The following is a 26009-nucleotide window of genomic DNA, read 5'->3' on the forward strand; positions in this document are numbered from 1 at the left end:
CTTGTATTAAATATTAATTTATTACAATATTGATTTGATTTAATTCTTTGTACAATTTTAAATATGCACACTTCAAAGCTATTCAAAACATTTCTCTGTGTTTCCTTTTTTTTTTTTGTACATTTAAAGTGTGTAAATGTGTTTTGAAAATAAAATGTATAACGTGACGTGGACAGTTGTTCCGAAGCGTTGAGCCGACTCAGAAGATACACGTGATTCGAGCTTTCCGGATCCCTAGCGGAAGTTCCGTTCACGTGTTGCACCGCTGTAAGCTGAACTATAATCGTTTCTAACAGTTAAAACTGAGGGACTCATATAATTTATTTGTCGAGCTCATGATGGACTCGACTGTGCCTTTCGTTAGACAAAAGCAGAACGCAAAGCGGCGTTTAAGTAAAGCGGATGCGGCCGCACATGTCACAGAGGAGCGCCGTAAACAGAAAAAGCACGCGGCGCTGTGCGCGACCCTTGGCGAGGAGGATGCGTCTGTCAGGCTGCTGGAGGAGCTCGTGTTCGGCGCGGACGAGCAGGAGCTCACGGAGCGACTCGCAGAGGTCAATGTAATTTAATTGTCGTCTGATTTCAGAGTTTAAGAAATATAGGGTCATAATAAATGTAACAAAGCAGAATACATATATTTACAGATAATATTTAATGGACTAACAAATAGACGCTGCATTCATTGTTTTCATGTGTAACGTTACGTACAAGAAGTTGCATTTAATTGTGTCCATTACAAAATTATAGGGGTGGTGTGAGCCCTCATACACCCAGCAGTGTAAAGATGCATTTAATGGCTCAATGCATCCTGGTAACTGGGTCAGAAAAGGTTGACCACTCGACATTAGCAAACAATTATACCCCAAATCCCGATCTTTAAATTATATCATTTTCATGCTATTTGTCAATTATACAAGGTTTATTGAAAATATGTGATCTATGTTACAGGGAAACAACACTTTACTAAAAGATGATACCGGCAGCGTTTCTTCAGAGGATGATGAGGTGTATCCACAACATCTTGCAAAGAAAAAAGCTGTATGGGAAGATGACGATGATGATGTGGAAGAAGAGTAAGCCTGCTGTTTTTAAACTCTGCTTTGAGTCATAAATGCACAGTCTTTAAAGAAAAGCACTCGCTTCGTTCGAAATGTAAAGACAAGCACTCGCTTCGTTCGAAATGTAAAGAAAAGCACTCGCTTATTTCGAAATAGGGATGTTAACAATTAATCGACCTTTTCTTTAATCGATTAATCAATCTTCGATTAATTGCCGATAAGAATTAAATCGATAAAACTTAACGATTGTTGAAATGGGAAGCACGCCTGCGAAAAGCACATACAGATGGTGAAAAAAATGAAACAAGTGCGCAAAATTAAACTAGCCATGATCACAATGCTTGATGCCAAACACACATGTGGGCTTTTTAACATCATGCAAGACGAGGCTGGCTGCTAATGCAACGAAAAGTGGATCTGATAGGGTCCGATACAGAAAATGCAAATACGATTAGGATACTGAAAGCAAAGACCCTCTTCAGGGAAGCCTGCAAGATTAGCATAGCAACGCTGCTATACACAGGGAAGGAGACCAAAAGCTGTTATTAATGAACAGATTAAAATGTAATCTTATATTCTGGCAAGAAACTAAAATGTAAACTGTAAATGACTGTCGTTACACTCTGAACCCCCGCAACACATCATTGATCATCATTATTGACTGGCTGAGGCGCTACACGTTAAACACTGTTCCATGTTTGCTAATGGAAGGTTGAAATCTTCATTAAGCATCTTTGCTGAAAGTACGCCTCATGTCTAAGCCGAGGTGACAATGGAAAAAGTGCCCTTTGTGTGCTTCTTGGATATAATTACAACAAGCACTGTATCAACGGCTCTGAAAGCGAGGTGAATGACTAGAAAAATAACACTTGATGATAATGAAACTTTCATGCGAGTGCCCATATGAGACATGTAAAGAAAAGCACTCGCTTGGTTTGACATGTAAAGAAAAGCACTTGCATAGAAAAGATAGTCTATGATGTCCTCACTGCTGATTTAATAAAATGTTCAGGTATAGCCTCTCATGTAGTTATTCTTACAAATGTTTTCTGTTTTTCAGTGTGGATATGACACATCGATTTCGTGTGGACTATAACAAGAGTGAAGCACAAACTAAAATGACCAAACAGAGGCTACAGCAACACTTAAAGGAACAGTAAGTCATAAAAATAAAAAAAACAAAACTAAGCATGATGGAAACAAGACACTAATTTGCTTTACAGGTTTCAGAAAGCAATGGGTGGAACACCGAACTGGGCAGAGATGACGACAAGGACGGGAAAGAAAAAGGGTAATAAAGAACTACATTAGACCCTCATTGGCAAGGTATAGCAATGGTCATTCTGTTATAAAGCATAACTGTTATTAAGTCTTCACTTTTATTTTCCCTTCCAAAGCAGACGAGGAATCTGATGACAGTGAAGAACTGATGCAGCGCACCGGTAACTTTGTTGGCTCATCTGAAAGTCTTCCTAAAGGAATTATTAAGGTTGTCACATGTTTATGGCTCAGTCCATGTCTGATGCATAAATATGTATCGAAAATATGTAAATCTAAGTGTTAGGTGTAGTTATAAACTGTGTAATCCTTTTCTCTGTTTGGCAGATTAAAAAGTGCTTAAATGCAAATAATGAACGTCCAGGCGATGACCGGCTTACCACAGTACAGTTTCACTCCTCAGCTCAGATTGTGATGACAGCTGGTCTGGATTGCTCGATTTCACTTTTTCAGGTAAAAAAAAGGTTTTCAGGTTTGATTTAAAACCAAGTCACTGTTAATATCTTTACATTTACAATCATACGGACAATTTTCATGGCATGCTTAAAGCAACACTATGTAGTTCTCCATGTAAGATTGGCTTACGGGTCCCCCATGTGGTTGAAAAGTGCAACAGTGCCTGGTATCAGACGCTCTTCTGCAGGCAGGGGATAAGTGGGTCCTATTTAAAGTGTAACTAAACCCCTGGCAATATTTGAAAAGTGGGCAGACGCCAACGGAGATCGAGGGGATGAACTGAGCTCGACCAAGGTTGTGGTGAGATCCTAAAAAGGGTGTGGTGAGCTTGAACCTGCTTACGTAGGGTCGTACCGCTTACATTACGCGGTACCACAACATCCAACAGGAAAATTCAACTGCAGTAGCCACGTTCACGTCATTTAATTCATAATAATAATAATAATGGCAACCAGTGTTGGGCTTACAGGGTGATATGGCTGCTGAGGTGATGTAAATGATTCCCTCTATTTAACAGGTTGATGGAAAGTCGAACCCCAAGATCCAGAGCATTCATCTGGAGAATTTTCAAGTGAATAAGGCTTCCTTCACCGCTGATGGGGAACATATTGTGGCCACTGGACTGAGAAACAAACTCTTCTACATGTATGATATGATGGAAGGCAAAATTATCCCAGTGTCTACTGTTAGAGGTAATTGTTCGTCATTACAATACCTTTCAAATAAAGTAGACCATTTCATTCTAAGGGTAAATATTAGATGTAGATTTGAGAGTACAGCTTAACATAATGTATTCTTTGGCACCTTTATGTAACAGCAGCTTGTGTACGTTGTTGGAGAAGCATCAACAGTGATGGCGGCAAATAGGGGTGGGAGATATTGGCGAAAATGAGTATCTTGATTCCCAACCCCAAAATAAATATTTATTTTAATACAAGAACAGTGCTTTTCAACTAGTGCCTCAACTTAAATGTTTTATCTCATAAGGCAACATACCGCTATACCGCATAGAGAGTGGAAAATACCTTGATATGAATTTTAGGTAATACCCCTAGTTGCAAGCAGATATATATGTGAGCACATGCAATTATATCGCATATCTTTTTGTCCTGAGAGAGAGGTTTCATCAGACCAATCACAGTGCTGTTATGTTTGGAGAGGTGTCTGTCAGGCTAAATGGTGCGTAGGTCTCACGCAGAAGTAATAAATTGGGCTTGATTTTAATATCTTATGACAGTTGTTTAATTTTGTTGTTTTTATCAAACTATGTATACTGTATGTTAACTAATATTAAACTCTTTCACCTGTTAAAGGTTTTACAGAGGACGTGGTTACATGATTTTTACTCTATTTTACTGTAATATTTAGAAACTTGATATTGCAATATTGTCAAGAGATGTAACACTTTTCCACATGACTCTTTTTCTGTTAGGACTAAATGAACAGAGGGTGAAAGACTTTGAGGTCTCTCCAGATGGAAAGTATCTTCTCCTCTCTGGATCTTCAGGATATCTTCATCTCATGACCATGAAGGTACAGCACGCTGTTCAAGTTACTGTAGCTTATATAGTAATTAGGTTGGCTTGACAATGCTGATCAAACCTACACCGGTGAAAATAATTTTTTTGCTAGCAAAAGCAGTGTCCCTTTACTATGGAAGCCCATTTCCGCCACGTTTGGGTAAAATTTTTAGATTTCCTAAGTCATAATAATGACGTAATAACTCATTATTTCGACTTAGTATCTCATAATAATGATAACTTTCTCATAATAATAAGAGATCGACCGATACTCCTTTTTTAAACCGATACTGATAACAAATATTTGGATGCTTATGTGCCCGATAACTGATATGCTGAACCGATTTTTATTTACTGTTATACTTCTGATTTTGACATAATTACTACAACACTACTGAACTGAACAAACCCTTATAATAATAGTAATCATCATAATCACTCCCTCTTTGCATACAAAGTCATAAATAGAGGGGTCTGAAAGAGTGAAGAATAATATTAGGTTGTTTTCACATATATTGGAGCGCACCAAAATACATTGTATCATTTTTCAGTTAGTGCGGTCCGTGTTCACATATATATATTTTTACTTTACTCGAAATGCCGCACCGTACACCATGTGACAACGGTCAGCGCTGTCATTGGTCTCTGACAGCTCTTACCGTCTCATGACCACCCCCACGTTTCCACGACAACCAGCTTGACAGAGAGAGCGCAGCTATCAAGATGTGGAGATAAACGATGCACGTCTTTGTGAAGTTTCTTTGCTTTAACGCGAAATTGCGTAGCTGTTCTATTAAAGCCTTTCTCACGGAGCCGTTTGCTAAAAGCCCGTAATGTCACTATTTGTGTGTGGAGGACAGCTATGCATTTATAAAATCATCAGCTCAAACGTAAAGGAGACAGCGAATCTCTATGCAACGGACCAGGATTGGCTTGTTTGTTGTTAACCCACAATATAACACCAGGCTCACGTCACAACGAAAGCCCAGTTGCTCAAACATGTGGAGAACTTCCTGTATTTGGTTCGGCCCGAGGTCCAGCAGTGTTCACACCACAGGTGGGTCGCCCCAGAGTTCGACAACAGCCGCTCCGAGACCACCTGTTTAGAGCGGTCTCGGAGCGGTCGTTTAGTGCGCACCCGAGTGCGGCTGTTGTGTTCACACTGACCCAAACGCACCGTACTCGGAGCGACACGTCATTTGGGCCGACCTAAACAGTGTATATGTGAAAACACCCTTAATTTAATGAATAATATAGAAACTATATTCCCAATACATGGACCATTCCAAACACCCCTATCATTTCCTCAGAAATGGACTGATCCAAAGTTTGCAGAACGGGAGAGAGAAAAGTATAGCAGAGTTGGCTGCATATTCTACATGGTTTATAGCGTAAAACAGGTGGATTAAGTGCCTTTTTTGAGATATAATATCTTTGTCTTGACCAGCAACCTGTTGCCTTCAGCAATCCAACCAATAGTTATCAAAGAGATTTTACAAATATTATCACTGACTGGAATACTTCATTCAGGAAAGTAACAAACAAAACGGCTTATATATCACTGAATTTCTTAACTGGTAATGTTATTTGATGTCAGAATAATGAATATTTTGTTGTTATAGCTTATGAAGTGGCTGTTAACAGTGCTGTTTATCTATGCATTTACTCACGCATTAACTGTATCAAACTGTGACCGCTTGCGGAGGTAATAAATAAATAATTTATTAATATCCACAGACATTTATTTAGATATTTTAGCAAAATAATGTTTATCTGGGAAATGTTAATATAAGTTAGGGTAAATCTTGTTAAAAGTTAGTTACATGTGGTGGCTGTGCTTCAGCCTTCAACCCTGGTAAGTGAACAGCAATATGAACGTGATTTTACGATGCCAATGATAAGCATAAATAAAAGAAAAACGAATGTAATTTAGCGCTTTTAATTCCACAAAGCATTCATTCATGGTTGTTTTATTCATGCAAAAAAACTTATTGGGACCGGATTTGATGGATCAGCGTGACTCTGTGAGTTCGTCTCTATTCTTGGACAAGCTGCATACATTGCTTTTAATATATCAACTTATTTAACATAACATACATTAATGCACAAATAAGATGTGTTATAAATGCCTCATATGCAAAGTAAGTACACTCAAAGACCTTTTAATGAAGTCGCGTCACTCCGCCTTCATATTTTCTGTGCATGCTGCTGCTGCTGTGAGCTCCTCTCCTCAGATGCGTTCAGCGCGCAATTCTCAATTCTCTCGTTTATCGATCAATCCGATATTACAAAACCGATATCCGATCATCGGAAATGCGCAAATATCGGGGAAAATATCGGAAAACAGATATATCGGTCAATCTCTAATAATAATGACTTAGTTTCTCATTATTATGAGCTACTAAGTCATTATTATGAGATACTAAGTCATTATTATTTGATGCTAAGTCGGAATAATGAGTTATTATGTCATTATTATGACTTTGAAAATCTAAAAATTTTACCCAAATGTGGCGGAAATGGGCTTCCATACTTTACTCTTCAGGTTTAAAAAAGTGTTTTTCAATAAATATAAATCTTTTTATAAGTCTGTATTTGTTGTCTGTTTCAGACTAGAGAGGTGATTCAGAGCATGAAGATGAATGGAGATGTGTGTTCAGCAGGTTTCACTGGAGACAGCAGTAAGATCTTCAGTAATTCTGGTAAGTTCCTCAGCGTCTCTCAATATCATCTGACACGTCCGGTTCAGTTTATGAGTCTTTGCATTTGATGTCTTTGATCACACTTGTTCTGAGGAAGAACTAATATTAATATAACTTAATTCATTTAACTGAGGGTTTGACATTAAGCTTTAACAAGTAGGTTATCAGTGTTTTATTAACCATATAGCTACAGTACATTAATTATCATTAGTAGTATTGGTGCAACAAGCAGTGGATATTTATTTAAATTGAGATCTTTCTCTCAGTTATTGACTCCTCTATAATGCCAATGGCACCTGGATCAGAGTTGAACAGGGCTTTGGGGGAAAAAAATGGCCGGCATTATAAACCTAAAAGCAGTGAAGTGTCAAGAGTCTCCTCGTAATGCAATAAATAAATAGTTTCTGTACCACAGTATTCAAAATAAGTGAAATCACATGTAGTGCTATGAAATGGATCTGGAAATCTCTGTTAATGTACGTAATGTTTGTATTATTGTGCTGTGTGTGTTCCAGTGGACGGTGATGTGTTTATCTGGGATGTGAGGAGCAGTAAATGTTTAAAAAGGTTTACAGATGATGGCTGTGTAAAGGCGACGTCACTGGCACTGTCAGGAGATGACGTGTATTTGGCCTGTGGGTGAGTAACGTCTAACAGATGGATTCACATATGGGGTCTCGTTTATAAAACGTGCGTAGGGTCCTTACTTAAAGTTTAAATATTTTAAGTTAAAAAAATATTAAGACTTAAAAAACAAAGCAATGTTCCCTTTATATTTATAATGATTTCACAGATCACCTGCAGGTGTGCGTACATGAATCATCCTCAGATCCCACCTTCAAGCCCATTCTCCCGTCAAATTATTTTTATTAATGAGACCCCTGTACTGTACAAAATTGCGATCATTTCTGATTTTTTTTATGTTTATTTTTTTATTGTTACGAGTGAGCCAGTGAAATTGAAGCAACAATAGCATCTGCGTTGATTAGCATTTTTATGGCTGATATGATAAGTGGTGGGCCGAAACGTGTTTTTTTTTTTTTTTTTAATGGCTGATGCCGATAACGATATTGAGAAAGCTATGAGGCAAATATAACACAATGTAATAAATACGGTAAACGAGAGACAAACAGAAAATGGTTGAACCTAAATAAACATTTATTATGCATAATATTGATAAATATACCTCTTTAAACTACTTGAAAAATATCTACATGATATACTGTCTATTTGACACCTTATGGTACTGTTTAAATAAAGCCTGGAATATAGTCTGTTTTTTACGTGAACGTAAGTTTGACTCGTACGTGTACACAGACGTTCAACCCATGCACATTGGGACGAAATGCAATGCATCACCTGGGCTATATACTACATTCTCCTGGAGGCGCATGTGCAACACGCATACAATGTACGCAGGGTTTCAAAAATCTTGTGGTGCGCCTTGATGGTACGTTCACACAGGGCGTAAATGTTAACGCTTCTCATTTACTTTATGGGTGATGTCATGCATTTGCGAACTGAATTGTGGATCTGTTGGTGTCACGTCACTGCCGTTGCTCATGGCAGAAGTTGAACATTTCTTAACTTTTCAAGCGCTAAGTCATTTGTCAGACAATCATATTTATTTTTATATTTATTTTTGATAAGTAAATAAGGGAGGCCTTGTTTTGATTTCTTTTTTGATAAAAAAAAAATAAAAGCTGTGTTTAATTTAAATTGTTTGATGTGAGCTTCAAGTACTGTGATTATTGGGGATAGGTTTTTGATACCCTATCCCTTTTTGAATGAGCTGAGCTTTTTGTTAATTTTATATTTTTTTGTGTGTTGTACTGTCTGTCAGACTTTACAACTAAGTGTATCTTAAAGTCTATCATGCCTCTTCTGTCCATCAGTATTGTGTATGAATCCTGTGAAATGTTTTTTAAGACGTGTTTTATTTGTAGCTCCCAGTCTGGTGTGGTGAACATCTATTCACAAAAGGATTGCCTGCACAATATTGAGCCCAAACCTCTGAAGGCCGTCATGAACCTGGTGACACCTGCCACCTCCCTGTGCTTCAATAACACCTCAGAGATTCTGGCCATCGGATCACGAGCAGAGGACGATGCCAACCGATTGGTGCGTCATAAAATATTTTTTAAAACCAAATATTAATATGTAAAAGTGAGGAGATTGTAACATATTTGTCTTAACTGTTTTCAGTCGATTTAGAGACAACTCTGGTTATATTACAATTCAGGGTTGTGTATTTTGGTTGTAGATTAAATCAACTTGACCTACCCATAAATCCCTGACGTTCTGATCCAGAGAAAGGATCTCACCATGCATCTATAGAAGTTTTAACACACCCCTCCTAAAAAGTTGCACGATTTTGAGTTGTCCCATAGTGGACATGAAATGGTGGTGGTGAGTTATGTGCAGAATTATGAGAGAAAACAAGTTCTAGTTGGATAAAGATTAAGACACTAAGTTTAGAGAAATGAGAGTTGATAATTCATGACTTGTGATGTCTTTCTTCGTTCTTAACAGTGAGATGATGAAAGTGCAATAAAGGCAGGGACACAAACTAAAACTTTCAGCAGATTTTTCTGAAGCTGGTTTATTCAGCTTAAAATGCAGCTTAATTGTTTTGCCATTTTTTTCTTTAGGTGCACATTCCCAGTTTCACAGTGTTCTCCAACTTTCCACAAATGAGAAAAAAGACAATATTCCAAACCCGCTGTCTGGATTTCTCTCCGAGGAGCGGCTTCTACACTGTGGCCAATAATAAAGGCCATGCACTTCTGTTCAGGTAAATTACAAGGATTTTAAATATTTTTTCAAGTATATTTGTTAGTAACGTCACGTGCAGTCCTTTGATGTTTTTGTAATTGTTTATTTTCTTTGTTTTTTTAGACTTCTGCATTATAAAAACTTTTAAAGCAGTCGGGCGAGGTTTTCTCAGCGAGTGAGTTTTGTTGAGATGGCTCTTCATCATAAATGTGTCTTTCTTCAGTTCTTGGATTTTTATTGTATTCAATAATTCATTGCTGTTATACAGACTGTTGATAGTAAAATTATCACCCAGATTTTGATCTGAAAGATTCAACTTATTTGTTATGCAGTTGTTCTTAGGTGATCTTCAAATAAAAAAATAAAAACAAAAATGTATGCAAATATAGCGTATTCAGAATATTTCTCTGGCAAATGTCTCATAATGTAATTTTCAGATAAGGAGTAAGTTTGATTTTAATCATTGATTTCAATCTTTGACATGACTTCACTCCGTATTAAAGATATCAAGGTTATATTTTTACAGAATGTTCTTTACATTATATAGGATGATTTTATGTAAAAAGTACACACACCATATATTTAGAGATGGTACACAAATGTGTCTTTGCTGTCAGAAAGTGCCTGTGATCATAAACAGTGTGTTTGGTTATTATTTGTTTGTAAACGGGTGCTTAATCAATACGATTATTAAAGTGTTTTACCCACCAAATATAAATGCTTTTATTTTAAAATACTCCACCCACAAAACACAAGATTTAAGATCAATCAAAGCCCTTTCTATTGTTTTGGTATATTAATATTGATTAACATGCATTAAACCTTATGATTTAAAGGTGCCAATGAATGCATTCATCAAATAATGTTCAATTGTTCTCTGATATCTACATATGTGGCTTTATTAAGTGCAAAAAATATCTGTTATTACCTTATTTGATGAATAATAATGCAGCTCAGTATTTAGCTCTATGTGTGTGCAAACAGACCTTATGTTTGATTCTGTATCAGATGAAGATACAGAATTTGAGGAATAATCAATTGTTTGGAGATTGTTAAAGGGCGTTTCTGAGTGGTAAGTTTGTGTTTTTTAGTATGAACCCGCAAAACGTAACTATAATGTCAATAGTAGAACTTCAGCCTAAACGCTACTATATAGCATTAACTAGCATATAGCGCTAACTCTGCAGTCACAACTTAGTTTTTAGCATTGAAACAACATTGTACTGAATTTAATGTTGGGGCATACATTTGACTGTAATGTAACACTTGGTGTTATGTTGAGATTGGTCTGTTTTCCAGCTGTCTTTTGCATGCACGAGCATTACATAAGGAGGAGGAAACAATTGTGTTTGAAGCTCATGATATGCCATTACCATGTACAAAACTCTTATTTATCTATGGTAAATACAATTCTCCATTCTACCGCACCTTTAAATGCTGTCCACACAATAAACCTTGTATAAAAACTTTAAACAGATAATTTTATTCAGAAATATGCCATAAACCATAAATCAGTGCTACTTTTATTCTTAAAATTATTCTTTTGGCAGTGAATTTGTTTCTTGTTGGCAGACTTTATACTAATACACATTTTTAACTCAAGTCGCTTGGGTATATTTGTGGTAATAGCTAATAAAAGTACATTATATGGATCAAAAAAGATTTTTCATTGGGATATTAAGTAGAAGATCATTTTCCATGAATATATTTGAGGTGATTTTCTGGCAAGTCTTTGTCTTTACAGAATAAAAGTAAAATAACAGGCTCATGCAAAGCATTCTGGGAACCAAAAATTCCTGATCAACCTTTTTCTGTTTTCCTTCAGATTTTGTTTCCCAGAATGCTTTGCGTGATGGTGTTATTTTATTTTGATTTTGTAAAGATAAAGACATCTTAATGTTTCATGTAACTTTAAACAAACGGTTGCCAGTAAATAACATCAATTTAAATCCACAGTAAGTTACTGGCAAACAACTGCCGGTAATACTGTCATTTCTACATCACTCTAAAAAAATTATTTGTTGGCTGAACAATCATTACTTATAAAAGTAATTAGATTAAACACGAACAACTTAGTATTCATAACTTTTCAACCCTCTACTTAACATATGGCGCCATTTAATTAAGCACATGAACTGTAAAAAATTCAACTACAAAATGTTCTTTCAACAAAGTTAACTAAGTAACTTCATCAAAGATTTTTTTTGTTAAATGGCGTCAATTCATTATTTTGTGTTGACTGAATGAAATTGTCATAATCATCCTTCTAATAAATATTCTTTTGTTGAGTGGACGTAGATACATGACTTTTTGTTCAATTAATTTACCCAACTTGCCAAACTGAGTAATCTAAACAAGCAATTAAAACAAAACAATGGTCTGAATGGTTCCCAGCATGCATTGCGACATTATCATTACTAAGAAGATGACAGTTTTAATGTTTTTATGGATTTATTTATGTTGATATGTTGTTAATGTTAGTTATATGTTGTATTTAGAGCTATTTTAAAAGAAAGATGTTTGTTCATTGTTACCATGATTGAGAAGTGTGTGTTCAGTGTAGAGGACGGCACAGTGGGTTAGCACGCATAATTGTTGCCTTACAGAAAAAAGGTCTCTGATTCAAGCCCTTTACCCACCTTCACTCTAAAAAATGATGTGTTGGATTTACTTAAAATATATATGCACCATTTTTGCATCACACTTTTTTAAGTAATTTCAACTTGGAATAATTTTACTTAAAATTAACAAGAAAATATATGTTATTTGACTTAAATATTTGAGTTTTTAATTTAAGTACATTTTTTACAGTATAACGACAGTACTAAGATCAATCTCTTCTGACATTTTGTGTTTCAAAAGTAACAAGTGTTTAACAAAAGTAATAAGAAATTGTAAATATTGAGTTTAGTTAACAAAAGTTGGAGCGTCATTAAATGTGTAGATTTTAACTAATACTTTATTAGCACATGATTGAGTTTGTAAATTTAAATGAATAAATGCAATTACATTCCCTGAATAAACTGAATGTTTTATAGGATTTTTCTACGGTGTCCTGATCACTGTAACTTATGTGGAAACCGATTACCTAAAAACATTTAAGTAAACCAACTCAAAAATGTTAAGTAAATAATATTTATAAATTACAATCAATCCAAACCTAAGTTTATATTTCATTGAATTTAATATTTGAGTACACTATAAACAAAACAAAAAAATAGCAAACTCTTCTAAATCTCTGACATAAATGAATGTTTAATACTATTGAGTCTTTCTGTACTGAAACCACATGACTCTGTTGGGAAGTTATTAATAAATATGTTGAGTTAGCTACATGTAAGCTCTTTGACTTTTATTTATTTGAGTTTGTGGAATTCAAAGCGTTGAAATTGTTGAACACACATAAAACTATTTTTCACAGGTTTGAGTACAGTTCACTTATTTTAAATGAGTACATTGTACTGTTTGGGTTTACAGTGATACGTTTATCATTATTATTTGCAACCCTAGACACAGAACCAGTAAAAAGGGTCTTTCTAAGGGTCTTTTTTTCTCTTAAAGTCGAATAAATAAGCTTTTCATTGATTTATGATATGTTAGGATAAGACAATATTTGAAATATTGAATTCTGAGGTTGCAAAAAAATCTAAATATTGAGAAAATCACATTTAAAGTTGTCCAAATGAAGTCCTAGCAACACATATCACGATTAATGATAAATACATTTCAAATATATTTACGGTAGGAAATCTATCAAATATCTTTATGATCTTTACTCAATATCCTAATGATTATAATTTTGAATGTATTGGTGGCTATTGCTACAAATACACCTGTGCTACTTATGGTCCAGAATCACACTTAATTTTCCTTGTTTGTTTTATTTTGACTAGGGTGTATGAAACGGATGGTTTTACAGATGCTTCACACAAATAGTTTTTTTATTTTAACATTGTGCCCTAATAAACCATTACTAAAGTACAATTTAATTTCATTTTAGTTTTTTTTTTATATTGAAAATGTGAATTACAATATGCAAAATTTTTCATTTTCATAATGGCAAATAATAAATCCTACAATTTTTCAAACCAACCAACCAACCAACCAACCAACCAACCACATCCACCATTAGTGATCACAGGGACGTTTTTAAAATATCACACACACTCACACAATAAAACTCCATAATTTCACAGATATTCACAGATTCAATGCCTAATCTTAATGTGTTACTTACTCGTTATTTACTCATTAATTCTGATTTGAGGGTAAGATTTTATCAAATTTTTGGAGCAAAGTACTATCAGTTCCCATTCATTTTTAATTTCTAAAACATCTGCATTTGTACATGATTTCACAGACAGGGTCACAAATAATTGCAGAATTTTTGGGCGAGCCTTTAAATACCTGCATCATTCAGTCAGCAAGAAAATGTACAGTAAAAGAAACGTATCAGTTAATCAAATGTTAACTAGCTGCCTTTAACATCTAAATGAATTGTTGGATAGTAATTGATAACGGTATAATATGAAGACAATGCAGAGACGTAATGTCCAATCACATAAGCCACTGCTCTTTCTCTTTACTGAAATGCTCCGCCCACTTTCTAGTGAGCTCCAGGTAATGGTCCGGTTGATGGGGTTTGTAGTCCAAATACAGACGGGCCACAGTTTTCTTGGGCACGGCCCTCTCGATCTGAGTTCCCTCATGCCACTCGTTAAATGACGTTATCGTGATGATGTCAGGTCTGACGGACATCGCCGCCTGCAAAGAGGTCTCGTAATATCGTCCGTTCACTCTGTTGCGTGTATTGTGATTGTTCCAGGGACGAACGGCGGTGTCCACGTAACCGGGCCCAGCGCTGGGCACAAACAGCAAGTTGTTCTTGTCGCAGAAAGCTTTGACCGCTTTCCAGTTCTGGTGCGAAGATCCGAATGAGAAACCGTTGGAGGCGAAGTAAGTGTACATGCCGTCAAAACCACCAGAGAGGATGTCACCCTTATGTCGCTCTTCCACGATAAGAGCAATGAAGATGCCATCGTAAGGGGTTCCTCGGACGCTGTGAGAGCCGCGAGCGGTCAGCAGCTCGGCCCAGGACTCGGGTGGTGTCAGGTACGAGTCGTACACGTAAAAGAGGGGAAGGACCCTCCCGGTGCTCGACCTGAACCTGTAGAAAGCACCGTGTTTGCCATATCTGTCAAGAGATTTCAAAAGACAGGAGTTCAATTACACTGAACATGTTTTGAATGTAAAATCAAACTTTGATGCTTCTAATTTCATCATTAAATAATGAGACTAGATGGATGGATGGACAGATAGAAAGATGGATGGATAGATAGATAAATTGTTGGATGGATGGATAGATAGTTAAATAGATGGATAGATGGATGAATGGATGGATGGATAGATAGTTAAATAGATGGATAGATGAATGAATGGATGGATGGATAGATAAATTGTTGGAGGGATGTATGGATGGATAAATCTTTGGATGGATGATTGATAGTTAAATGGATGGATGGATGGATGAATTGATATAGATAGTTGGATGGATGGATAAACTGTTGGATAGATGGATAGATAGATGTCTAGTTAAATGGATGGATGGATAGATAGATGTCTAGTTAAATGGATGGATAGATAAATAATTGGATGGATGGATGGATAGTTGGATGGATGGACTGATGGATGAGTTGATGGATGGATGGATAGGCAAATGGATGGATGGGTGGATATATATAGTTGGATGGATGGACTGATGGATGAGTTGATGGATGGATGGATAGATAAATAATTGGATGGATAGTTGGATGAATGGACTGATGGATGAGTTGATGGATGGATAGTTAAATGGATGGATTGATGGATGGATAGATAAATCGTTGGATGGATGGATAGATAGATATATGGATAGATGATGGATGGATAGATAAATCGTTGGATGGATGGATAGATAGATATATGGATAGATGATGGATGGATAGATAAATGGATGGATTGATGGATGGATAGATAGATAAATCATTGGATGGATGTATAGATAGATATATGGATAGATGATGGATGGATTGATAGTTAAAAGGATGGATAGATAGATTAATCATTGAATGGATGGATAGATAAATGGATAGATGGATGGATGGATAGATAGATAAATCTTTGGATGGATGGATGGATAGTTAAATGGATGGATGAATAGATAGTTAAATGGATGGATGCTGGATGGATGGATTGATGGATGGATAGATAGTTAAATGGATGGATGGATAGCTAAATGGATAGATGATGGATGGATTGATAGTTAAAATGATGGATAGATAGATTAATTGTTGGATGGATGATTGATAAATGGATAGATGGATGGATGGATAGATATGTAAATCTTTGGATGGATGGATGGATGGATGGATGGATGGATGGATGGATAGTTAAATGGATGGATGGATGTTGGATGGATGGATGGATGGATGGATGGATGGATGGATGGATGGATGGATAGATAGATAGATAGATAGATAGATAGATAGATAGATAGATAGATAGATAGATAGATAGATAGATAGATAGATAGATAGATAGATAGATAGATAGATAGATAGACCTACTTGTCAATGATGTATTTGATGTTGTCATGCACACTGAGGTCCGTTCGGCCTTTGTATGGCTGCAGGTGAAACGCAACCTGTAATAGATTTAAGGATGTTAGTTTCTTAAAAGTATAAAACATCACCACAACCATTTCTGAATCAACTCGTCTGAACTGATCATAAAGGAGAGCACCTACTACTATATAGTCCTTCTAAATAGACACGCTTTAAATGTTCGCATTTTATGTTTTCAAAAAGAAAGATAATACAGCTAGCTTTAAACAACAAACATTAGGCTAAGATTACACAACAGTGAAATAGTAAAATCTGGAAGTTTTCTTTCTTGTTTCTTGGAAAAATTTTACAAACACAAAAATGTCAAAAACATGGACCTGTAAAAATGACTAAAAACAGTAGAGGACGATGTTACTTTGTAAAAAAACATTCCATGCCTGCACAGATATGCATTCTTCTATGCAGGGTTGGATCTACGGATGGACCTGTGTCTGATTGACAGTTTGCCCATTTAGTCAGATCCATGGAAATACATTATGCTTAATGATCATTTTTACGTTTAACAATTATTCAATGATTATTTATTTGTCTCGTTAGTTATTTTATACACCAGTAATAATAATGTTATGCTCTTCTTTGCACTAATATCAATAGCTGGATTTCCATCACACTGATTTTATGCGCATTTTGAAGTATCGCATAAGAAACGAGTGATAAAAACGCCATATTTAGAATAAAAATCACTTCATTCACAAAAAAGTTTTTGAGTCCACTTGAAGTGGTTTTGCACTTATGCGAAAATAATAACTGCAAATAATAGGGAATGAAAATGCATTTGCCGAATAAATTCTGACAGAGCTAACATTAAACCCACATGACGGATAGTCCTTGCTGCTAGTGTTGCATTTCTTCTTCTGTTCACAGCATTCGGTTTGGCAATTACAAGCTGCACCACTAGTAAATTTATAACTTGAGTAACTAAATACAGTCCTGTCCTGTGAAACAGAATATGATGCAAGGAAAATAGTGGGCATGGTTTGTGTTTTCCACTGTGCTTTGATTGGATATAGAAAAGCAGGCATTTCATTCAAAACTGGCAGCAGACTGACATTTGGAGGGGGCGGAGTTAATGGATGCTCCCGTCTAAGCCGTCTAACATATGTCATTTGAGAATGATTGACACAATGGGGCGGAAGTTTATTTGCAGATTTTCATTTTAGTTTATGAGGGAGGGCACATGAATTTAATAAAACATAATATGACTTACACAAATAAATTGTTTGTAATAAACACTGCAGTAATACTTTAAAATATAAGAATTTTTCTTTTCTGGGTCCTCTGTTTCAGACCCTGGCAGTGCTTAGGTATGCCACGGGCATTTAGCTTACATTCGGCGGCTGCCATACCTGGGTTGACATACCCTTAAAGTGCTAAAAATTCATTATAAACAAAACATCAACATATTCAAATAGTTGTAAATTAATATTTAAATACTAATACAAAAGTATACCCTGACCTGGATAGGCTTACATTATTTGCTCTAACTTTATGAGGTTAGGCTATATTACATTTCTTGGGCGCACTGTACATTTAATACAAAACTAAAACTTTTCTGGTTTCAATTGAAAATGTAAATGTAAATCTTTAGAGTAAATGAACCATAGTTTTTTTTATTTATTTACTGCTCAACACCACTGTAACACAGATGACTTTATCAAAGACTCAGATACATGGCTGACTGAACTGCGAATACTTCAGGACATCAAACAAGAGAAGAGCCAGGAGCAAACAGCCACCACAGTGCCGGTTCAGCAGGTCTTCACAAACAGTTTCCATAGCAACGTACAACTAGTCATGTACTGTACCTCACTTTGTCATGGACAGTTAAAAAATGTAGAGATAAACTTCTAGCCCGTTCTGCTGAATCAGACTCTGATACAAACAAAATACAGAAACCATACAACTGCAACCTGGTAAGCATTTCTCTCACTTGGGAAACCTTGGCTGTAATTACAAATACATGCTTATATATGCTGGGTACAAAACCACTCAACAATTCATTACACATACATGTTGGGTAAATATTGGACATAACACACCGCTGGGTTAAATTTGACCCAATGCTGGGTTGTTTTAACCCAACTGCTTGGTTATTATACCCAATGGTTGCATAACAACAACCCAACATGGGGTAATTTTTAACCCAGCATGTGTTCTGTCCAATATTTACTCATTATAGGTTCAAAATAACCCAGGCATTTTAAAGTGTACTACACTGCTCTCTATATGGTATACACTACCGTCTATACTGTATACTAGTGATGGGGATGAGACTGCCTATGCCGAGTCCGAGTCAAAAGCAAGTCTTTGAAGGGTCGAGACCGAGTCGGTTGGTTTTCAAATGGAGTCGAGTCCGAGTCAAGACCGAGACTAGATTAGGAATTGTTTAGAGGAGCAGTCTTAACGTCTTAATATGGACTATGCTTTTACTATCATTAAACAAAAATCCCTACCACATGCATCATCATCTGCCTATTTTTCTAGAAATAAATAAACGGCTCTGATGGCAGTATCTTTGCATTGCACCATGGGATGTCATTTTCAAATCATGCCCGTCAACATTGCATTTCATTATTATTGTTATGTGTTTTTTTATATGAACATTAAAAAATCTGTTGGTCTCGAGTCCTTCTCCCCCCACTATGGTCCGAGACGAGTCAAGACCGAGTCTTTGAAGCAGGGCTTTGAACCAGAATTCTTTCCCAATTGGTTCGTTCCGAACAGAAACAGTATTTTAACGTTTCTGGTTTTCGGTTCAACCCTAAAGTTGACGTTCCTGAACCGGTTAGAACAAAAAATAAAGTTCCCGAACCGGTTAATAACGTTCCATGTCAGCTGTGGGGCATACAAATAAGTAGGCTGATCCTTAGGACATTAAACTTAAATTATTAGTCTACATAATTTTCCTTAAGTCTCTATCTAGTCATTAAACATTAAACAAGGCTACATTATGTAAGCGGCATAACTGTAATTCTGACATGCCTACATTTGTTGAGTGCACTTAAACACAGACGGAGGACAAATTCCAGACGGCGCTTTGGGAAGAAGATGCAGCATAAAGTGAAAATTACGTTGTTTTTCAGTGCTTTATTCGCCAGATGTATTTTAATGTACTACAGTATGAGACACAGTAGCACAACTCTCTCTCTCTAATTTATACATGAAGAGTTCTGATCTTTGAAGGGCATAGGGATAATCACGTTTGATTGGAGTTGGACCGGACACATTCAACCACATGTGTGTCTGTGCGTACAGAAAATTGCTCACTTTATTGCCTTTATGTGGTTAAATTGTTTAAAATCACTTAAGAGTTAACATTTGCAAGCCTTTAAAAATCCGCAAATCGCATGCAAGCCGAACCGTGGGTCGTGATCTGTACAGAATGGATCCATTACACCACTAATTAGTATTAAAACAAACTATTGAGATACTAGGGTGATCATTCACGTGTATTTCCAAGTGCAAAAGTCAAACACTACCACAGAGTTTTACTAATATAATCTTATTGATATTTTAAACCATAAAGAGCCACTAATCTGACCACAGAAATACAATACTGTTGTTTAATTTAAATAAAAAAGCATTATTTTTCTTCATAATATAGATATTTACAACACCTCTCTCTAAAACGCTTGATTGCAGCGCATTTCTCTTTAAAGCTCCACCCCGACACGCCAAGTATACTCTGATTGGTCAGGGGTTCTAAACGATTGTGATTGGTCAATCGTTGTAGCGTTCGAAATGTAATGTCCGTTACCATAATCGGGTTTCACTGTCTCCTGCGTGTACAGATAATCAAACTAAATTGTCTCTGTAAACTGCCTTTAGTATGGCATCGCCTTACCAGTTTGAGCCTGAATCAGATTCAGAGAGTTTGGAGGAAGAAAAAAATCTAACAGTAACACCTTCCCAAGGACGAATTGTCCACGATGCTTCACAATGGTCATTTTGTAATCACCTTACACTACAGATGTGTTGTAATAGCCGCAGCAACTGGGTCACCAAAATTTGGACATCTGTAATTTTTCCATATTCACAAATAAAGGTAAACTCAGCATTTTAAAACTCTTCATTTAAGTGTCTGCATATATAATAAATGTTTAGTGTCTGTAATTTGAAACCACTTTATGTCACAGCGGGGCTTTAGAGAGAGTGGGCACTTGTATAGTCAAAGAATAAGGGAACCGCATTTTCGGTGAAGCCCTGCTTGCTGTGTACTGAACAAAACTGTACAACTAGTTGTTACTCTCTTTAACTGTGTGAAAGCTTGACAGCAACCCGTGGTGCAGAATTGCTTTATAATGTTAAACACAGTCGATGCCAGACACCGAACATCTGGGCTAAAATAAACCCTTCCCAAAACTCTCTGGTGTAAACACACTACATTTATCCGAGTGTTGCGCTTGGGATTTAACGTAAGTGCAGATAAATTCACGCCTACTTTTGTTGTACAACGGCAAGTTTATAATGAGAGGAGTCAAATACTTTTTTGGCACACTGAAAAAAAAATCATCAACCTGCAGAAACAGTTTAAAACAAGCTGAAAGGCCACAGACCTGGCAAACGCAGGTTTTCAATTGAATTTCATAATCGATTATGCAGGCCTAAATGGAACACCATTGACAAACGATCCTATGAACAGGTTCTCTGGATTCAAAAGAAAACATTTGGTACAATGAAAGAAAAAAATAAATAACACTGTGCTAGTATGCAAAAATCTTACATTTGCCTTTAAGCAGTCTATCATACGTTTTATAGTATAGGAGTCCATGTGCGAAAGACGGAAAACACCACCTCCGTTAAAAATTGACATTAACCGAATGCTCTCGGCACGTTTATTATACTTTTATCAAATACCATTCAGAAGTACCGGTTTGTTGGGAGAATTACATTAATGCATTTTTAAGAAAACATGTCAGATGCAATTAAGATGGTTTTGCATCTGAGCTCTTTATTTCCTTCTGTCACATAGCGAGACACAAGTCTTCAGTTAAGATAGCGGCAGAACTGTCTGGATGTATTGACTGGTCCAGATGGCTGAATACATTGAAACATTCAAAGAGATGCAAAGAAAGACAGCTCGGAGATCTGAATGTGCTTGCCGCTCTACAAAATGAAAAATGGCCTTGAGCATGTTTATGAAATGCTGCTACGTAAATGTTGTTATGGCTTTATATTCATCTGTATGATCAAGGAAAAAATGTCTAGTTTAAATTGGTGTGCCATGTTGCTCTAGACTGGTTAGCTTTTTAAAACCAGCAATCAGATGTTCCTGTTTCTCTAGCTAAATTGTTATAGCATTGGTTTAGCAAAAAATAATATGAATGCACTGGATTAAAGTCACTACGTATATATATATATATATATAAACATCTATCACATGCATACAGTAAACGCAAATGACTGTCTGTTTTTGAAAAAGGATCAGATCGAGACATCAAGAGGACTCGTGCAGGATACACAGAGCACCAGATTGTCCAAACATTGAAAATTTGCTGAGACGTCAGTGTGTTGCTGAGGAATATTACTGGACATAAAGCTCAGACATTATAGCTGTTGGTTCTGATGGAAACACATTGGAGAGAGACTTTGATGTCATATCCCTGCTCGAGCATCTACAAAGAAATGCAAATTTTGTTTCTGTTTCCAAACAATGTACATTATCTAAATAATGTTGTAATGGCTTCTCAAGACTTAAAGGGATAGTTCACCGCCCTAAAATGTATTCTGTCATTATTTAATTACCCTCATGTTGTTTTAAACCAGTATAAATGTATTTGTTGTGCCGTACAAACAGGAAGATATTTTGGGCAATGCTTGTTACCAAATCGTTTTTGAGCACCATTGACTTCCATAGTATTTTTCTTTCCTACTATGTAAGTCAATGGTGTTCTGTTTCCTTCTTAATTACAAATATCTTCCTTTGTGTTCCTTTTTGTGTAACTGTCACTTTTAATGAAAAATTTGTGCCACAATGTGCTGAGTTTTGGTGTCTCGATAACAGATTTGGGTTTTTTTTGCACACACTTTGTAGTTTTTGGTTGTGTTGTTGTTTTGTTCTCTTCTTTTCTATTTCTCTCTCTCTCTTTTTCTCTCTCATGTCTTTAACCTCTTAAGACATGTTGACATCAATTTTTTTATGTTTGGACCATATTACTTAATTCTGTGTAACTGGAAACTGTTGTACACAAACATGGACAAATCGCTCGCGCTATTTAATGTGCACTTCCAGTTTACGATACCTCGAAGTTGTCCTAGACCCTACGCTGAGCTGCGCGTCCGGTGTGCGACCCCCTTAATGAGTTTATAAAATGGTAGCATAAATGTGTGAAATGAATAAACAGTGCCAATAAACAGCTGTTTAAATTGTAGTCAGCGGAGGATTGGACCCGGAAATGGTATTCCTGACGTCACAAGTTAACAAGCAGATTACATTTCGATAAATAGAAACTGAAATTTAAAGCAACATAAAAAATCCCTGATATTCCATGAATTGGACAAAAAAACCTTTTAAAATTCCTTGATATTCCAGAAATTCCATGACCTAGCACTCATTACCTCAGTGTATAGTAAGCAGAAAATCTCTCACCAGTTACCTTGATACGGTGTCTATGGGCAGCGTCCATCACAGCAGGCACTAGATCTTCTGAGGCTTTGCCATGTTCATCTGCCACACCAGGCGGGTACCAGGACAGCACCACAACACCTGACATCAGAAGCAGAAATGACAAAACAACATTACAATCTCGATGCCTTTGAAACATAAACATTTTCTAAAAATTGTATTTTGACTGTGAAACCTGCAGCTGCAGCTTCAATCTGTGCCATGTGCGACTCAATGACATCTGGATCCCTGGAGCTGTAGGCTCCCAGTTCAGGGTAATAACTGGACGCAATGTCGTCCGGGGGATTGTGTCGACCTTTAGGATGACTTGCAGCTATTTTAGGGTCCCAGTGCGGTACTAGTACGTGGTCCCAGTGTATATAACTGCCGTCCATCTGTGCCGAGCCATACCATAAATAATAGAAGATGTGAATGTCGTAGAAAATGCTATGGTCGGGTCCAGAATTGGAGAACACGATCTTTGTATCACTGCTAACAGCGGTTTGACCCGCCGAGTCGCCGGCACGAACGAGTCTCTGCTCAATTCTCTCTCCAACCAAAGGCATTAACTCGATGCCTGGTGCGAGGTCTGAGAAACCGTCAGTGGGTTTGAGGGTTCGCAAGCCCATCATAGTGCCAAAGATGAAGAGCGTGAAGAGAAGAAGAGCCACGCACGCTTTCCTGCGTAACCGCGTCATGCTCGCTGTCCGTGGTGCTGGAAGTCAATAGAGCTCGAAAGAGTCGCTTGTACTGTTTGCTCGAGGCCTTCACAACAGTCTTCAGTCCGTCACACCTAAGGGCACTTTAGAGTTCATGTCAGGTCCCTATTATCTCCATTAGCAACCTGAAGATCTGGAAAGTGTTAAGCTCTATACCTCATCAGAAACAAACAAGTACCCAAACATTCCCGATCAAAACAGTGCACAGCGCATGTCTTAAAATACTTGACAACATTCGCTCAATTATATCAATAAAAAAATGCTCGACCTGACTGAGGTTTTCGTCCAGACGTCGATTTATTTACCAACGTGAGGTTGCACACGTCCGCTTTAATTCGACGATAAAAGCATCCACGCCGTCAAGCGTTTCTCGTGTTTAACAGTACATCCGTCTCCATTTCATCTGGGTTTCATTTGTCTGTCAGACTGAATGCCACGAGTCTGTCGCTCTTTAATGCGGCCCGTGTAATGTAATATGCATTGATGTCTCATGAAAACATCGGCTGGCTTCTTTGCATCTCTTGTTACATGGAGGCGGAGCTTCTGGGCTTCGTCACTGTGCGCGCATGCTCAGGAGGGTACACTGTGCTGCTCTATCAGTTTTGTGTACGAAAATCAAGACTTTCAGTCCAATCAATTTGTTTAAAAAATGTTAAAATGGCAGGTGACAGTATTGCAGTAACATTCGTCACACAAAACCTAAGGCCATATACAGTATGTGCCGCATAGCCTACTAGTGTACACTGTAAATACTACTGCCTACATAAAAAGGCAATATTTTGAATAGAATTCATTGAATACCCTTTGGAAAGTAAACATTTTAAATATTGTTAAAACACAATATAAAATCTGTAAGGTGGAAACACATTAATGTGAATATTCATTAAAGGGGACATTTCAGAATACTTTTTAAGATGTCAAATAAATCTTTGGTGTCCCCAGAGGACGTATGTGAAGTTCTAGCTCAAAATAACATATAGATCATTTATTATAAAAGGTTAAAATTGCCACTTTGTAGGTGTCAGCAAAAAGGTGCCATTTTGGGTGTGTCCTTTTAAATGCAAATGAGTTTATCTCTGCACTAAATGGCAGTGCTATGGTTGGATAGTGCAGATTAGGTATTATCCCCTTCTGACAATACAGGGGGAGCCAAATTTCAATTACTTATTTTTTCACATGCTTGCAGAGAATGGTTTACCAAAACGAAGTTACTGGGTTGTTATTTTTCACATGTTCTAATTTGATAGATGTACAATTATAGCACTTAAACATAACATTTTTTAATGACATGTCCTCTTTAAAATATATATATTTTTTAATCATTTTGTTTTCATTGGCAGTGGTTAGGAATGAATGTCTTTTCTTACATTGTCTATTGATGCACTCGTTTGTGCTTGTGTGATGATGACAGACGTGTCCAATCCACTCCTGCTGGCACACAGACACGAGGCTTTAGTGGAATATTTCCTATATATGACTGGAATTCAGGGCAGCTGATTGTGTCATATTTCAATAAATCATGTACATGAAGCCAAATCACACACACATTCAGCACGCTCTCAATGATTCAATCAATTTCCATCTCCTGTCCTGCGGTGACACCTGGTGGCGATTCAAAGCACTGCGCATGTGCAGCTTCACCACGCCACCTTTGCTGTTAGTCGAAGTTGTAATAAATGCTACAGTAGATGGTACATTTATGATCACACGCACGCATACTCTGCATTTTACTTTTATAATGTATTTGTTTATTTAGTATTTCAACACATAAATTTCTAATTTTACATCCCATATGGCAAAAAATATATTTTTACCTGGCCAAAATATGGAAGTTTGTAAAGTATCATTTTATAAAGTATATTTTTGCAGTTGAAAATATGTTTAATTTTAAACTTTTTAAACCTTTTCCGGACAGGGATTAGACTAGTCCTAGACTAAAATAAATTTAGTCCAAACTGAAAACAACTTGCACTTACATATCTCAAAATACATCAGTGTCCTTTGTTTTGCCTTAAAATGCACATAAGTAATGTTTAAGGTAAGGCATGTTTGTTATATTTATATAATTAAACTAAGGCATAGTCCTGGTTTAAGCTAATCCCTGTCCTGGAAACCACCCAGTTATGTTTAATGGTTTGCAAAAGTTTTTCTTGAATGCTTTATATTCTGTTTATTTTTTATACAAAAATATACAAAAAACTGAACAAAAAATATTGGTGAACATTTTTGTAAACA

At 36.6% G+C, this 26009-nt stretch overlaps 2 protein-coding genes across 3 annotated transcripts; one reads left to right on the forward strand and one right to left on the reverse strand.

The window, feature by feature from the left end:
* Positions 1 to 217: 217 nt before the first annotated feature.
* utp18 (UTP18 small subunit processome component) lies at positions 218 to 10507 on the forward strand. 2 transcript variants are annotated; one of them, XM_065290949.2, is made up of 13 exons: positions 218 to 554; positions 949 to 1073; positions 2119 to 2214; positions 2282 to 2349; positions 2456 to 2547; positions 2664 to 2789; positions 3310 to 3484; positions 4225 to 4325; positions 6924 to 7014; positions 7530 to 7653; positions 8961 to 9135; positions 9666 to 9808; positions 9913 to 10507. In XM_065290949.2, the coding sequence occupies exons 1-13, from the start codon at positions 336 to 338 to the stop codon at positions 9935 to 9937; spliced, it is 1560 nt and encodes a 519-aa protein (XP_065147021.1). In that variant the 5' UTR covers positions 218 to 335; the 3' UTR covers positions 9938 to 10507. The 2 variants fall into 2 exon arrangements, with proteins under 2 accessions (XP_065147021.1, XP_065147022.1); XM_065290950.2 differs by having other exon boundaries at positions 2459 to 2547.
* Positions 10508 to 13345: 2838 nt separating this feature from the next.
* On the reverse strand, positions 13346 to 24308 carry maneal (mannosidase endo-alpha like). The gene is made up of 4 exons (XM_065290947.2): positions 23252 to 24308; positions 23048 to 23157; positions 16395 to 16471; positions 13346 to 14983 (listed from the first exon to the last, which is right to left on the reverse strand). The coding sequence occupies exons 1-4, from the start codon at positions 23751 to 23753 to the stop codon at positions 14347 to 14349; spliced, it is 1326 nt and encodes a 441-aa protein (XP_065147019.1). The 5' UTR covers positions 23754 to 24308; the 3' UTR covers positions 13346 to 14346.
* Positions 24309 to 26009: the final 1701 nt, after the last annotated feature.

Source organism: Paramisgurnus dabryanus, chromosome 19, assembly GCF_030506205.2.
Source record: "Paramisgurnus dabryanus chromosome 19, PD_genome_1.1, whole genome shotgun sequence".
Taxonomy (NCBI): domain Eukaryota; kingdom Metazoa; phylum Chordata; class Actinopteri; order Cypriniformes; family Cobitidae; genus Paramisgurnus; species Paramisgurnus dabryanus.